The sequence below is a fragment of the Camellia sinensis genome, chromosome 3 (genome assembly GCF_055761805.1).
Source record: "Camellia sinensis isolate YWXY chromosome 3, ASM5576180v1, whole genome shotgun sequence".
In the NCBI taxonomy this organism is placed as follows: domain Eukaryota; kingdom Viridiplantae; phylum Streptophyta; class Magnoliopsida; order Ericales; family Theaceae; genus Camellia; species Camellia sinensis.
Window position 1 is genome coordinate 131284180 of NC_138963.1, and position 16290 is coordinate 131300469.

General features: G+C 38.3%; 1 protein-coding gene and 1 long non-coding RNA gene across 4 annotated transcripts; both read left to right on the top strand.

The window, feature by feature from the left end:
* The first annotated feature begins 83 nt into the window (after positions 1-83).
* On the top strand, positions 84-14703 carry LOC145822777 (uncharacterized). Of its 3 annotated transcripts, none has more exons than XM_082920780.1 (8): positions 84-174; positions 4146-4232; positions 7718-7786; positions 8552-8628; positions 8785-8821; positions 12687-12768; positions 13805-13873; positions 14296-14703. In XM_082920780.1, exons 1-8 carry the CDS (start codon positions 141-143, stop codon positions 14318-14320), a joined length of 480 nt encoding a protein of 159 aa, XP_082776906.1. In that variant the 5' UTR covers positions 84-140; the 3' UTR covers positions 14321-14703. The 3 variants fall into 3 exon arrangements, with proteins under 3 accessions (XP_082776906.1, XP_082776908.1, XP_082776907.1); XM_082920782.1 differs by having other exon boundaries at positions 8791-8821; XM_082920781.1 differs by having other exon boundaries at positions 7721-7786.
* LOC145822779 (uncharacterized) lies at positions 184-4106 on the top strand. Its single transcript, XR_014364481.1, has 4 exons — positions 184-2725; positions 2944-3118; positions 3281-3394; positions 3578-4106. It is a non-coding gene; the product is annotated as an uncharacterized LOC145822779 (long non-coding RNA).
* Positions 14704-16290: the final 1587 nt, after the last annotated feature.

A 16290-nucleotide genomic window follows, 5' to 3' on the forward strand; every position in this document is an offset into this window, starting at 1 on the left:
AATATTGCTGGACTCATATCATGCTTTTTATTCAACTGGCAGTCTCATTCTCTTTATTTTTCGATTTGATCCCGTTGTTAATTGCAGGCTAGGAGAATGGACGTTGTTTGGGGAGAAACTGCTGAAGTCGACGGTCAACTATGGTTGTTGGCACCCATTCTATTCATATTACAGGTGATTTAAGCTGTACAAATGCCTGTTTTGGGGACCATGCCCACAAAAGATCATATTAATGTATGCTTTGCCATCCAAGTCATGTTGAATCAAACAAACACTAAAGCGATTTAAATTAAGGTTGTTAAATATTCATTTTTTTTCCTACATAACTTGCCAAAAGTTATGTACATGTATAAATAATAAAATATATATAACAGCTAGGGAAGGAAAGTTTTTGTTACTATCAAACATCATCACATTCCTTGAGCGTTTTCTTTCATTACTCGATGAAGTTGAAGTCATATTATCATTCTCTTCTAGTTTGCCATCCAACAATCCTAGTTTTATTCATGTAATGCAACTTGCTCTTTCATCACAGCTCTCTCTCTCTGTTTTGAACTTCTTTGGCTCACATGTCATGATGTCACCATGAAGTTAATTGATTTTTTTTTTCGTTTTTTTCTTTGAAGATATTAGGAAGAGGCATGCTCACCAAAAAAAGGAAAGAATATGTACATCATTGCATTATCATTAATTGCCCAATCCTTCAGTGAAAAAAATAATGAAACACTACAACAAAAAACATTTTGGCGACTTTTTTTAGCAACCAAACTGAAATTAGTCGCCAGTTTTATGTAATCGGCGACAATTTAATTGTTAAGTCGCCAAAAATTACACTATTGGCGACGAGTTAAGATTTTTAGTCGCTAAAAGGTTTGGCGCCAAATTAATTTTTTGGGCGGGAGCGCCAAAAATATTTTCGCGACCATATTAACATATAGCGACGAAATTTTGGTCGCCGATTGTAAAGTTTTGGCGATAGAAATGAAATAGTCGCGGAAAAGATGAACGATACTTATGGCTACCGAAGGATTTTTGTCGCCAATAACTTAGCAAACGAAACTACGTCGTTTTGCATTTTTCAAATTTTTTTTTTTTTTTAAAGACTGGACCGACCCTTTTACTGAATAAACAAATAAGCTCTAACTCTCTCTCTCCCTTTCACTCTCACTCTCACTCTCACTCTCACTCTCACTCTCACTCTTTCTCAATCCACAGCCTCAAGCGGCGCAAAACAGAGGTATGTCTCCCGCTCCCTCAAACTCTCTCACACCGCCTCCTCCTCCTCCTCCTCCTCGTCTTCGTCTCTCTTCCTCTCGCTCTCTCTCGCCACCGATTGATTTCCACCGGCGGCATTCACTTCTCTCTCTCTCTGATAGTTTGAAGACAGATATATATATATATATATATGAGTATATGATAAATATATGATAGATTGTTGTCCTAAAATCTGTCTTCAAGGATTTATATATATATATATATATGAGTATATGATAGATTGTAGTCCTAAATCTGTCTTGAACGATTTATATATATATTAAAATGTCTTTTAAATTTTTTCCCCCTTTTATTGGAATATGTTGCTCTTTTAAATTTTTAACTAAATGCACTTTTATCAACAATGAATTTGAAATTGATTGATTTTTCTTCAAGCATGGAGTGATCTTGTGAGTGAACCCATTGTATTGTTTGTACCAAAATTATCCTATTTATGTATGCTGTAATGCAATTAACTAGGATTGAGAACCCATTGTATTGTCCATCTCCCTCTACAGATGGGCATAGGCCTCTCACTCTACAGAAGCTATCTCAATCTGTCCATCTCCCTCTCTCTCTCTCTCTCTCATGACGATTTCAAGGTCCCGAACCAAAACCCTAAGTTTTCCCCCTTTTTTTCTAGATTGGAACTTGGAAGATCTTCACCATTCTTAGAAAAAGTTAGAAATCTGTTTTTTTTTTTTTTTGTTCTTCTTAGCAGATCGTTACCTCTCTCACCATTCTTGGGATTTTGGTGAATGGTTTGGTTATTTCACCTATGTATCTAGCTATTGTCTATACTTTCATTTTTTTCTTATGTTAGTTTGAAGGGCATCCCCTGCCCTAGTTTGGTTTCAGTGAGTAATGTGAAGCAGTACACTTGAGAACTAATATTAATAAGACTTATACTAATATGCACTTTTACAACTTATATTAATAAGAATTATTTATGATGACATTGACTCAAAATTTTCATTATATCTATATGTGTCCCATGTGGTATGGTTTCTATAGGACAAAATGATATGTTTGTAGATGTAATTATGCATTAGCTTCTGGATATTATGCCTTACTTTCACTGTTTTATGGGTATTAAGTGCCATTGTCTGTATTTATTTTGTGGTTCACATGCTTTAATACATTATTTTGTGTTTGAAGAATATAAAGTCCTATTTATTGTGTATAGAGGATGGTTAGTGATTTGTATATATTGCCAGCTAAATCAGTCATTCCTTCAGAGAATGAGTGGTTCTTCTTTTCTTCTCGTGGAAGGAAGTACCCAAATGGCTCACAAAGTAAGAGAGCAACTGAATCTGGCTATTGGAAAGCCACTGGGAAAGAACGAAATGTGAAGTTAGGATCTAATTTGATTGGCACAAAAAGGACACTGGTGTTCCACACCAGTCGTGCACCAAAAGGGGAGTGGACAAAATAGATAATGCATGAGTATTGTATGAATGGAAATCCTCGGGTGGTGGTGTTAATACTTTTTGACAATATTTTATATTCTCATAGATGGTTTGGTTATTTCACCTATGTAGTGTATCTTAGGCATTAATTAGTTTTTACTTTTAATTAGCACATGGGCAAAATTATAATTCTATTAGATTGAGTAAACAACACTAGTCATTATCATTTTATTATTATTATTATTATTATTTATTTGAATAACTAAACTATTTTCAGCAGCAAAGAGTAGACACAAATATTGCAGATGGTTGTGATGCTCTGAATCTGGGTGTGGCTGCTGATAGCCTTTGGTTGTTTTTATTTGTGGTGTTTGGCTTGGGGTTTGATCTTGTAGTTGAAGGTTGGTAATGGTGAAGATTGCATACCTCGTAATGGACGATGGAATTTTAACAAGGTATTCCCTTTGGTTTCGTTATAATAATGGAAGAGAAGTGTTCCAACTTTAGGTGGAGGGTTGCAGAAATTGATAATTCTTTTACATTCCCTATTTTGCTTAAATTCAGCAACTTTGTGAACTAATTTGGCAGTTACTTGTTCTTGTTTTATTCTTTTAAAGCAACTCTTCACCCCCATCCGAATAGAATGGTGGGAAGTTGTCAACGTCTCTGCTCATTGTGATACAAGTCATCTTTCCCTAGAACTTATTAACTGTGGAAGGAACAAGGGCCTTGTAAGTACCCTGGATCTGTTTCTATGATGGGTATTATTGTTTCAAACAAGCTTTGCTTGATATAATTAATTGTTTTCTTTACATTTAGAATATTCCTTTTTGTCTTGAAGGAAGAACATGAGAATCCTTGATTTTTTTTTTATTTTTTTTATTTTTTTTACTATAATGCGATGTTGGTTGTAGGCATCAGGCTCAGGATAAGCGGGTTTGTGTTTGCTTCATGATCCAAGCATCATAGTTTTTGTGTTGCTGCGGTTTTGACAAGTTTCTGGTTATGCACTGGACTTGCTTGTGGCAAGGTCTCAGAGAGGGATTTTGGGATTTTGGAATTGTTTTGTTTGTACTTAGCTCTTGTAAGTGTTGAATAGATTTGGGTCATCCATTTTTGTGGGGCCCAAAAATGGGTTACCCAGATCTGTTTGTGACATGGTCTCTTCAGATTTTTGATCTTTGGATCTGTTGTCTTTTAAAATGAGGCCTTTGGCTGTCCTGTTTGTGTTTCTTCCTCTGTTTGGTTGATTGATTGATTAAATCTGTGTCAACAATCTTGAGATATAAATGTTAGTTTAATGTGTGCAGGAGGTAAATAAGATGTGGGCAGGTTTTAGGTTATTACAGACGGGCATGATATCTACTAGAGATGAGCTCTTTTTTTTACTCGTGTATCTAGATATTTGTAACACTATTCGATATGAATCTATTTCTTGTTGGATTTCATTTGGTATTTAAAAATGGCATTCTTAATGGATAGGATGTGCTCTTTCAAGTTCATTGGTTGACAGCGATGCTAACCAATTTCTTATTCTCTATGGCAAGAGACTCCATGTGAGCTACTTAGGTATTTGGTCTCATGTCTTGCATTTTATGAAATATCCATTGTTAGAATTTACCAATTTGCTCCTCCACCTACCATCTCCACTAGCACCCACTTCACCTACCTCCTCCACTACACTACACCTACTACCACCTTCTCTTCTATATATAGGAGTTGTAATACATAACACAATATCAATCAATCTTGTAATACATCAATCAATAATACATAATTCATTCTCTCTATTTCTCTATACATCAAATTTTACATGGTATCAGAGCAGGTTTAGCACCTAGTATTTTTCGTTTCACCGGCGGGCGGCAACCTCACCTTAGCCGTCCGCCGGACCTCAACCTAATCCGCTAGACTTTTCTACACATACCTTGAAATTTATTCGAGTCCACCACCACTGCCCATCCTCTCACTGTTGTCCTCCCATACACCACCGTCTCAGTCGTCTTCATCTACCCCCACTGTTGACCTTAACCCGTCGCTGCAGTCCCTTCATCTACCCCCACTGTTGTACTTTATGTTATGTGGGTTTTGTACTTGAAGCAAAATTTTTAATCGTTCCAGTGGCGCTACAGCAGTGCGTGATACGCCTACGGCTACTCCTCCGGCGACGAGAGACTTGCAGATACTGAGAATCGCATAGCTCGGAGCCTTAACACCTTCTCTCGCGACCCTCTTCCTTCAATAGTGAGAGTCTTGTCCTTGTGAAAAGAGTTTGTTATGGCTTCAAAGAGGATTCATAAGGAGTTAAAGGACCTGCAGAAGGATCCTCCTGCATCTTGCAGTGCAGATGAAAAGATTGGTACGGCAGAGAACAAAAGTCCAAAATCTGAATCATCCTCTATGGACACACAATCAGGACAAGGACCAACTCCTACAGGAGCTGGATTTTCTGCAAGTCCTTTCGATTTCTCCGCTATGACGGGCCTACTCAATGACCCAAGCATTAAGGAATTAGCCGAACAGATAACACAAAGACCAGCTTGATGAACGAATGGCGCTCATCAAAGAAGATCCTGCTTTGAAGCCTATTTTAGAAGAGATAGAGACAGAAGGTCCAGCTGCAATGATGAGGTACTGGAATGATAAAGATGTTCTACAGAAGCTAGGTGAAGCAATGGGTCTTGCTGTTGCAGGGGAACCTGCTACCTCTGCTGAAAATGCTGGGCCAGATGAAATAGAAGAGCCAGGAATTGAGGATGAATCCATTGTTCATCACACTGCTAGTGTTGGTGATGTGGAGGGCTTGAAGAATGCACTGGCCTCTGGTGAAGATGGATGGAAAAACTCCCATTGATGTTGCCAAGCTTTCTTTCTTTTTCTCTTCCCTTTTCCAACCTTCTCCACTCATTTATTTTATTATTATTTTGTACAAATCCAACCCATCCTTTTTCTTTTTTCATTCTTTCCACACACTCATGTTCCCCACTCAACTTTTTTACTCCATCTTTTGAAAAGCAACCAACACACCCGCCCACAACTTTAAATCTCCCATTTCTTTTTTATTTTTTTATTTTTTTACTTTCAAAAAAAAAAAAAAAAAAAAAAAAAAAAAAAAAAGATCTGCCCACCAAACTCATTTTATTCATGTCAGGGCTCACCCAGGGCTCACCCCGATCACCATGTTTCCACATACAAAAAAAAAAAAAAAAAAAAAAAAAAAAACCCACATTCACAGGTGGGATTTTTCTTCTCTACTCTACCGCCGGTCTTTTCTTCTTGCCTCCGGCCTGGGCGGCCCTTGACGGTGTTGCCTCCGTGTTTCCCACTCCACTGGGCACGATCACTACTCCCTGCTCCTCCACTGCAGCATATGGCGGCCCTCCAAATCGGAACATCACGGTGGCCTTCCGTTTCAGCTCCTTGTTTTCCGCCCTTAGCACGCTTATCTCTGCTCGCGCATCCTTATACATGCGTTGGAGCAGAGCCAGTTGGGCGTTTAACTGCTGCACCTCATTTGTCCTACTCTGCAACCGGTTAGACAGATTTGTAACCGCAGTCATGGTTTCCACACATGACTTCAATGTATACTGATTGGCCTCCACATCCGACTGCACTGCCATTCTTTGCTCCACCGACCGCATAGGAAAGTTCAACGGAGCAAACTCCGGGGCGCTTGGTTGAGGTTCCAGTGCCACCGCACCAGTTATCTCTCTTGTTGACTCGTTGAGGTCGGGAAAGAGAGTGAGCAGACCACGGGAAGATGAGGCCATGTTCTGGGTAGCTGAACGGGAAGAAGAGGCCATGTTTTTTGGGTTGCTGAGTGTTTCCGAGAAGGGTTGGATACAGAGTATTTACAGATTGTTACAGAATGGCAACAGAGTGTTCCAGAATCTCTTTCTCAGAAACGGAAGAGTTTTTTCAAAGGATTTTCGGCGGTTTCAGACTGGTTTGCACAGCCTCCGCCTCAACCTTGGTTAAATAGCCGAGGCCGACACGCCACTCTGTCGCTCACGTGCCTCGCCGCGTCTCCGGCTCACCTTTTGATGACTCGACGCTTTCTGTCAGACACGCCTTTTGATGGCACGCCTTTTTATGGATTGGGCACGCTTTTTGATGGCACGCCTTTTGAAAATTGGGCGCACCTTTTGAGGATGCGATTTTTTAAGGGGTCCGACAAGACTCTGTAAACTGTCCCGACATTGATTCCGGTTAGCTCCTTTCTGGGTCCGACAAGACTCTGTAAACTGTCCCGACGTTGATTCCGGTTAGCTTTTACAAGGGTCCGACAAGACTCTGTAAACTGTCCCGACATTGATTCCGGTTAGCTCCTTTATGGGTCCGACAAGACTCTGTAAACTGTCCCGACATAGATTCCGGTTAGTTTCTACAAGGGTCCGACAAGACTCCGTAAACTGTCTTCTACAACGGTCCGACATGACCCCATAAACTGTCTTCTACAACGGTCCAACATGACCCCATAAACTGTCTTCTACAACGGTCCGACATGACCCCATAAACTGTCTTCTACATCGGTCTGACACTGCCATCCAGTGTCCTCTACACCGTTATGACACACCCATACAGTGTCCTCTACAACGTTATGACACCACCATTCAGTGTCTTCACCAATGGTCTGACACGACCATACAGTGTCTCCTATCCTTTTTTTTATGTATTTTCTTGTTTTTGTTCCTCTCTCCAAACTCAAGTTGGTTAGTTTCTATCCTCCTTGAGTTTGCGGGGGGCTGTTAGAATTTACCAATTTGCTCCTCCACCTACCATCTCCACTAGCACCCACTTCACCTACCTCCTCCACTACACTACACCTACTACCACCTTCTCTTCTATATATAGGAGTTGTAATACATAACACAATATCAATCAATCTTGTAATACATCAATCAATAATACATAATTCATTCTCTCTATTTCTCTATACATCAAATTTTACATCCATGTTGGCGTGTCACATGTTGTATCCTGTCTTTGTTTGTGCTTGTGTCCTAGCTCTACTGTTAATCATTTTTTTACTAGTTTCAGTTTCATCAATGCAGCAGATTCTGACGCTGTATCTACTGAATGGGAAGTTGAGAGTGATGATAAAAGTGAGGGAGAATCTGAATGTAAGTTTCTTAAAACCAGAATGTGGCAGATCCTGTGCACTTTCTTATTGGCTATTCCCCCTTTGTAGTATTATTTATTTGAATATTAGATATACTTTCCTTTCATTCAGCTCCACTTCTATCTTCATTACCTTCTTCCAGGTCTTATTTAACATTTATCCTGTTGACTTGTAATTTTTCTTTTGAATTCCACTGCATGTTGTATGCCTTCCAAATTATTTTGAAGCCTTCTTTGGGTGCATTAGTATTTGGCATTAGCACAAATGCACCTGAAGCTTCATTTGTTGTTTTCTCTCGTATCTTTGTGTTAGTAAAATAAATATAACTATAAAGATGTGATGCCTGGGTTGCAAATTGTTCTTTTTCTTACTGGTTTTCTGTTTTATCAGTTCAGCTGACTTGTGACTTTTTGCATATTATTGTCCTTATGGTTTTGGTTCCACTTCCTGATATAATTTATGGTATTTGCTGTGTGGTGTCTTGGTTTCTTTGTGAAGATACTCTAATTTTACTTGATTTTGCTTTAATGTCAAGGGTAAGAAATGCTTCTTTGAAGTTATAATTAATCGTAAAAATAAAAATAAAATTAAAATTTAGTTTATTATTTATGTTTTGTTGTAATAGTTCATAAAAGCTCTGCAAGAGGATCCGTCAGCATAAAAAATACTCACGCAAAGTTGAACTTTACTCATTTCCTCACCTGCAGAATTTTCTTCTTCAAGCTATTTCTCTTAACTGCTGTCTTCAATTTTTTGTTTGCCCTAGGTGGGTTAACAACTTTGGTTGACATGCCTCTTAACAGTTTTCCATCTACAGTTTCTAAAGAAACTTTTGAACTCAAGGTATGGATGGTTGAACTCAACTTTGGTTGACATGCCTCTTAGCTTCACTTTTTAATTAGGCAGTTAGAAACTTAGCTTCACTTTCATATTCTTATTGTACAAAAACTTGACAACCTATTGCATTTTCTTGTTATCTTTTTTCCATCTGCATAACAGATCAAGGCTGCAGCAAAGAGGATCTATGTTGATGTTGGTATGCTCTTAGAGCTATATATGAGAAATCTCATATTTTAATCACTTGTTTTAATCATAGTAAGGCTGTGCTGCAATGTTAGTAAATAGACTTGTAGGAACAAACAGGACCTCTATTGGATCTCCGGTTAGAAAATTAAAAGGAAAATTGTAAACACAAGACTTAAAATGCCTGTTCAGGGGCCAAAATTTTGAAATGACCACCGAAACCACCGAAACTCGGCACGGACAGCCTTTTGAAGCCTAAATAGACTTGTAGGAAATAACGGGACATGTATTGGATCTCCGGCTAGAAAATTAGAAGGAAAGTTGTAAAACACAAGACTAAAAAGGCCCGTTCGGGGGCCGAAATTGCGAAATGACCACTGAAACCACCGAAACTTGGCACGGACAGCTTTTTCAAGCCTAAACAGACTTGTAGGAACAAACTGGGACCTCGATTGAATTTCCGATTAAAAAATTAGAAGGAAAAATGTAAAACACAAGGCTAAAAAGGCCCGTTCGGGGGCTGAAATTTCGAAATGACCACCGAAACCACCAAAACTTGGCACGGACAACCTTTTGAAGCCTAAATAGACTTGTAGGAACAAACGGACCTCTATTGGATCTCCGGTTAGAAAATTAGAAGGAAAGCTGTAAAACACGAGACTAAAAGGGCCCATTCAGGGGCCGAAATTGCAAAATGACCACCGAAACTTGGCACGGACAGTTTTTTCAAGCCTAAACAGACTTGTAGGAACAAACGGGACCTTGATTGCATTTCCGGTTAAAAAATTATAAGGAAAAATGTAAAACACAAGGCTTAAAAGGCCTGTTCAGGGGCCGAAATTTCGAAATGATCACTGAAACCACCGAAACTTGGCACGGATAGCCTTTTAAAGCCTAAATAGACTTGTAGGAACAAACGGGACCTCTATTGGATCTCCGGTTAGAAAATTATAAGGAAAATTGTAAAACACAAGACTAAAAAGGCCCGTTCGGGGGCCGAAATTGCAAAATGACCACTGAAACTACCGAAACTTGGCACAGACAGCTTGTTCAAGCCTAAATAAACTTGTAGGAACAAACGGGACCTCGATTGGATCCCCGGTGAGAAAATTAGAAGGAAAATTGTAAAACACAAGACTTAAAATGCACATTCGGGGGCCGAAATTGCGAAATGACCACCGAAACTAGGCACGGACAGCTTGTTCAAGCCTAAATAGACTTGTAGGAACAAATGGGACCTCGATTGGATCTCCGGTTAGAAAATTAGAAGGAAAATTGTAAAACACAAGACTAAAAAGGCCCGTTCGGGGGCCGAAATTGCGAAATGACCACCGAAACTTGGCACAGACAGCTTGTTCAAGCCTAAATAGACTTGTAGGAACAAACGGGGCCTCGATTGGATCCCCGGTGAGAAAATTAGAAGGAAAATTGTAAAACACAAGACTTAAAATGGCCATTCGAGGGCCGAAATTGCGAAATGACCACCGAAACTAGTCACAGACTGCTTGTTCAAGCCTAAATAGACTTGTAGGAACAAATGGGACCTCGATTGGATCTCCGGTTAGAAAATTAGAAGGAAAATTGTAAAACACAAGACTTAAAATGCCCATTCAGGGGCCGAAATTGCGAAATGACCACTGAAACCACCGAAACTTGGCACAGACAGCTTGTTCAAGCCTAAATAGACTTGTAGGAACAAACGGGACCTTGATTGGATCCCCGGTTAGAAAATTAGAAGGAAAATTGTAAAACACAAGACTTAAAATGCACGTTCGGAGGCCGAAATTGCAAAATGACCACCGAAACCACCGAAACTTGGCACGGACAGCTTGTTCAAACCTAAATAGACTTGTAGGAACAAACGGGACCTCGATTGGATTTCTGGTTAGAAAATTACAAGAAAAAATGTAAAACACAAGACTTAAAATGGCCGTTCGGGGGCCGAAATTTCGAAATGACCACCGAAACTTGGCACGGATAGCCTTTTGAAGCCTAAATAGACTTGTAGGAACAAACGGGACCTGTATTGGATCTCCGTTTAGAAAATTAGAAGGAAAATTGTAAAACACAAGACTTAAAAGGCGTGTTCGAGGGCTGAAATTGCTAAATGACCACCGAAACCACCAAAACTTGGCATGGACAGTTTGTTCAAACTTAAATAGACTTGTAGAAAAAAAACGGGACCTTGATTGGATTTCCAGTTAGAAAATTACAAGGAAAAATGTAAAACACAAGACTTAAAAGGCCCATTCGGGGGCCGAAATTTCAAAATGACCACCGAAACTTGGCACGGACAACCTTTTGAAGCCTAAATAGACTTGTAGGAACAAATAGACTTCTATTGGATCTCCGGTTAGAAAATGAGAAGGAAAGTTGTAAAACACAAGACTAAAAAGGCCCGCTCCGGGGCCAAAATTGCGAAACGACCACCGAAACCACCAAAACTTGGCACGGACAGCTTTTTCAATCTAAAACAGACTTGTAGGAACAAACGGGACCTTGATTGCATTTCCGGTTAAAAAATTATAAGGAAAAATGTAAAACACAAGGCTTAAAAGGCCCGTTAAGGGGGCCGAAATTTCGAAATGATCACTGAAACCACCGAAACTCGGCACAGATAGCCTTTTGAAGCCTAAATAGACTTGTAGGAACAAACGGGACCTCTATTGGATCTCCAGTTAGAAAATTAGAAGGAAAATTGTAAAACACAAGACTAAAAAGGCCCGTTCGGTGGCCAAAATTGCGAAATGACCACCGAAACTTGGCACGGACAGCTTTTTCAAGCCTAAATAGACTTGTTGGAACAAATGGGACCTCGATTGGATCCCCGGTTAGAAAATTTGAAGGAAAATTGTAAAACACAAGACTTAAAATGCCCGTTTGGGAGCCGAAATTGCGAAATGACCACCGAAACTTGGCACGGACAGCTTGTTCAAGCCTAAATAGACTTGTAGGAACAAACGGGACCTTGATTGGATCTTCGGTTCGAAAATTAGAAGGAAAATTGTAAAACACAAGACTTAAAATGCCCGTTCGGGGGCCAAAATTGCGAAATGACCACTGAAACCACCGAAACTTGGCACGAACAACTTGTTCAAGCCTAAATAGACTTGTAGGAACAAACGGGACCTTGATTGGATCCCCGGTTTGAAAATTAGAAGGAAAATTATAAAATACAAGACTTAGAAGTCTCGTTCGGGGGCCGAAATTGCGAAATGATCACCGAAACCACTGAAACTTGGCACGGACAGCTTGTTCAAACCTAAATAGACTTGTAGGAACAAACGGGACCTCGATTGGATTTCCGGTTAGAAAATTGCAAGAAAAAATGTAAAACACAAGACTTAAAATGGCCGTTCGGGGGCCGAAATTTCGAAATGACCACCGAAACTTGGCACGGACAGCCTTTTGAAGCCTAAATAGACTTATAGGAACAAACGGGACCTCTATTGAATCTCTTGTTAGAAAATTAGAAGGAAAATTGTAAAACAAACTTAAAAGGCATGTTCAAGGGCTGTAGTGCGAAATGACCACTGAAACCACCAAAACTTGGCATGGCCAGCTTGTTTAAACTTAAATAAACTTGTAGGAACAAACAGGACCTCGATTGGATTTCCAGTTAGAAAATTACAAGAAAAAATGTAAAACATAAGACTTAAAAGGCCCGTTCGAGGGCCGAAATTGCAAAATGACCACTAAAACCACCGAAACTTGGCACGGGCAACTTGTTCAAGCCTAAATAGACTTGTATGAGCCAACAGCACCCGATTGGACTTTCCGTTACAAAATTAAAATCAAAATTGTGAAATTCATATCGATTTTTTTCTTTCTTTTTTTTTTGTCAATCTAAAATTTGTTTTTTCTTTTTCCATGTATAGATTGGCAATGGTGGAAAACAGTTCGGGCTGCATCAGAAGATTTGATTTTGTATTTTTGGAAATATTTTGACATAGGATTTTGGTAAATGATTTATGGATTAAATGTTTAGCATCAAAATATTTAGTTGTGTTTTTGAAAATATTTTGACATAGGATTTGATAATGTATTTATGGGTTTGATGTTAGTAGTTTGTAAGTACTTTGGTATGCATGTTTTAGATTGTCAGAGAATTGTAATTATGTTTATTGGGATTTTTCATAGCTATTAATTTTGAATTAGTACGAATGTCTTGCACAGGTGTATTATTACTTACATTACATTTGTGTATATAGTGTGCACAGGAAAACAGGTGTTTTGGATTATTTTGAACAGGAAAATTATTAAAATCAAAATTTGTGTAGTGAATTTTTAGTGACAGGTGGTGTTTTTGTCGCTGTTAATATATTTGGCGACAACATATTGTTTTTGTCGCTAAAAGTTAGTGGTTATTCCAAGAACTTTTAGCAACTAAAACTTACTCGTCACTAAAAACGTGATTTTTAGCGACCAAATTAATTTTATCGTTAAATAGTACTTTCGGCGATGCATTTATTTGTCGCTAAAACTACATAGCCTATCCAAATTTTAACCTTTTAGCAACAAATTGTAATTTTATAGCGACAAAATATATGATTTTTAGCGACCAATTTTGTTTGTTGCTAAATGTCTATATACGGTGGCAATTTCTAATTTCGTCACTAATACTTTTAGTGACAGGGCTTTGGCGACCAATTGTATACTTTGTCGCCGATTCTTTTAGCGACGAAATTTGTACTTTTGGCGACAAATTTTTGGGTCGCCAAATGTGTTTTTTGTTGTAGTGAAAGAAGATCCAGTACTTCAAAAGAAATTTACTTAGAGCATGCTTATAGTATTTGTGATGGATTTTTTGGCTTCTCAAGGCCTTTCATTTGCTTAATAGTTCTACTACATATTTTCTTCAGTAATAGGTCTCGCAAATTAATTGTTCACTTTCATTTGTTAGTTGCTACTAATCCAATAGATGAAGCAACAATATGTCACCATAGAAATCTGAGCTAAATTGAAGTGACCTTTATTTGTATGTTCTTGATTTCAGGGCTTTGAAGCATATGTCGGAATTTTGCTACTTAAAGCTGCACTGGCTGGTGTTGTTTTTGAGTGGCAGGTAAGAAGTATGTTTTGAGTATTGTTATGTGGATGCTTGGAGAAGTATTGCCATTGGTTTTATATTTGTGATTTACTTTGCTTTTAAGATTAAATTCTTAATTCTATTTCAGTATTTGCTTCAGTAATTTAACATCTTAGTTGGACTCATAGTCAAGGTTGTTAAAATCGGGATCCTAGGCAGGATCGTAAGGTGAAAAATCAAAAAATCAACGATCCTACTTATGATCCTACCTATGATCTTATACGATTCTACACGATCCCATATGATCCTACTTGCGATCCTATTATAGCACCCATCCTACAACGATATGGATCTTTTTAGCAATATAGGATCGTATCCTATGATCCGGATCGCGATTTTAATAACCATTCTCATACTGGGATAAAACTTAATGGATTATCTAATTTACTTTTGGTCAGGTTGTTACCTGTGGGGTGCTACTGATTGTTATGGCAGTTGGGAATTTTGCAAACGCAATGCAGACGCTAGTGGCAAAATCTCGATTTAAAGCGAAAATGAAGAAAACTAAAAGTAAGCTAGAACTAAATTAGGGATCCCATCCCATTCCTTATAATTTGTGACTAGGAAGACTGTTGTGCTAGTTGAGTTTGAGGACATGAGAATTTCTTTCGCAACTCGTTATTCCTTGTAACAACCTTTTCACCTTTATACGCTTAGACTAGTGATGTTTGTGAGAGTGACCTTTAATTGCATCAAATAGAGCTATATTTTGGTTGTTACAGTTGTGCTAATAGTCTATTATACCTATTATTTTGTGTAATTTGCCTTTTTGTGAATTAAGTATACACGTTATACCGTTACCCTTCCAATGCTTTTTTTTGTGTCTTCTGTCATTTTGAATCTGGTTGTTTTGTTTTATTTATGGGCTAATTACACGGACTTCCCTGTGGTTTCTAAAATGAAATTACACTGTTCTCTCTTAGCAACGGAAATGTCTTATTTATATCAGTATATTTTGGCAACTAGATGCCAAAATTACCTTTTATTTCTTAAATACTAAACACCCAACTAAATCCATCCGGCCGAGGCCCTTGTGGCCGACTGGCATGTAGCCGCGCCTTAGGGTTACCGCGGTGAGTGGAAAGTTTGAGGTTCGAGTTGATGGATCAACGGCGGTTCCTTAAATTTATAATCTAATTTTACTAACATACTAGCATTCTCTCTTTGACCAAAAAAAAACTGAATCTATCCTTGCAACCAAACAAGCCACATTAATATTAGCATAACAAGCAAACACCCCCTTATCTTCGACTATTTTCTTCCATCTTCTTCCCGTTCCTTCTCCATTGGTAACACCACCACATTTCACAGTGGGAGCAAAACCTTGAGTAGGGAGGAGATGGCGACAACTCTCTCTTATAGTCTCTTTTGAAAATCTCTCTTTCCTTCCCTCCAACAACAAACACTAAATCCATCACAACCATTGTAAACTTGGGCTACTACAGTTGGTTTTCTAGTGCACTTGTGTTGTTGGTTTTCTGTTGGAATGCTTGTTGCTGATGATGGTTTAAATGCGAGCGAACAAATTTTTATAAAATATATATAAAAATAAATAGCTGGTCTAATAGCCGTTCTATAAAACTTACCACTAGACTAAAAGGTAAGTTTTATAGAACGGCTATTAGACCAGCTATGTTGTATGGGACGGAGTGTTGGGCAACCGAGAAACATCATGTAGATAAGATGAGTGTGGCTGAGATGAGGATGCTAAGGTGGATGTGTGGTAAGACTAGACAGGACAGGATTAGGAATGAGTGTATTCGGGAATGGGTAGAAGTAGCACCGATAGAAGATAAGTTGAGAGATAATCGTTTGAGATGGTTTGGTCATATTCAACGGAAACCAACAAAGGCAGTAGTGAAGAGATGCGATGCTGTAACGGTAGATGGAAGTGTTAGGGGACGGGGTAGGCCTAGATTAACGTTGACTAGCGTTATAAATAGAGATATAAATATACTTAATTTGACTAATGAAATGACCTTTTGATAGGGTCGCGTGGAGAAGAAGGATTCATGTAGCCAACTCCATTTGATGGGATTTAAGGCTTGGTTTGGTTTGGTTTATATATAAAAATAAAATTGTATATATTTTAACTGCGAGCAAACTAATTTTTATAAAATAAAATTGTATTAAAAAGTCCTCCAATATAACATTCCAACATACATAAAAATATATAACAATGTTTCACTTATTACTAATACTTCAATAATTAAAATATTATGTATTCTAATATTACGCATTGAAGCATGATACATAAAAATATATAACAATGTTTCACTTATTACTAATACTTCAATAATTAAAATATTATGTATTCTAATATTACGCATTGAAGCATGAGGAAGGAGCATAGCTTGCTTTCGGAGAGCTGAGATACAGGTTTGTAAAATTAA

Bases quoted from the DNA above. Each gene is read 5' to 3' on its own strand.
- LOC145822777 (XM_082920780.1), top strand. From the start codon at position 141: ATGGTTGTTGGCACCCATTCTATTCATATTACAG. The intron at 175-4,145 runs GTGATTTAAGCT...CTTAATGGATAG, and splicing joins CCATTCTATTCATATTACAG to GATGTGCTCTTTCAAGTTCA. The intron at 8,629-8,784 runs GTATGGATGGTT...TCTGCATAACAG, and splicing joins AAGAAACTTTTGAACTCAAG to ATCAAGGCTGCAGCAAAGAG.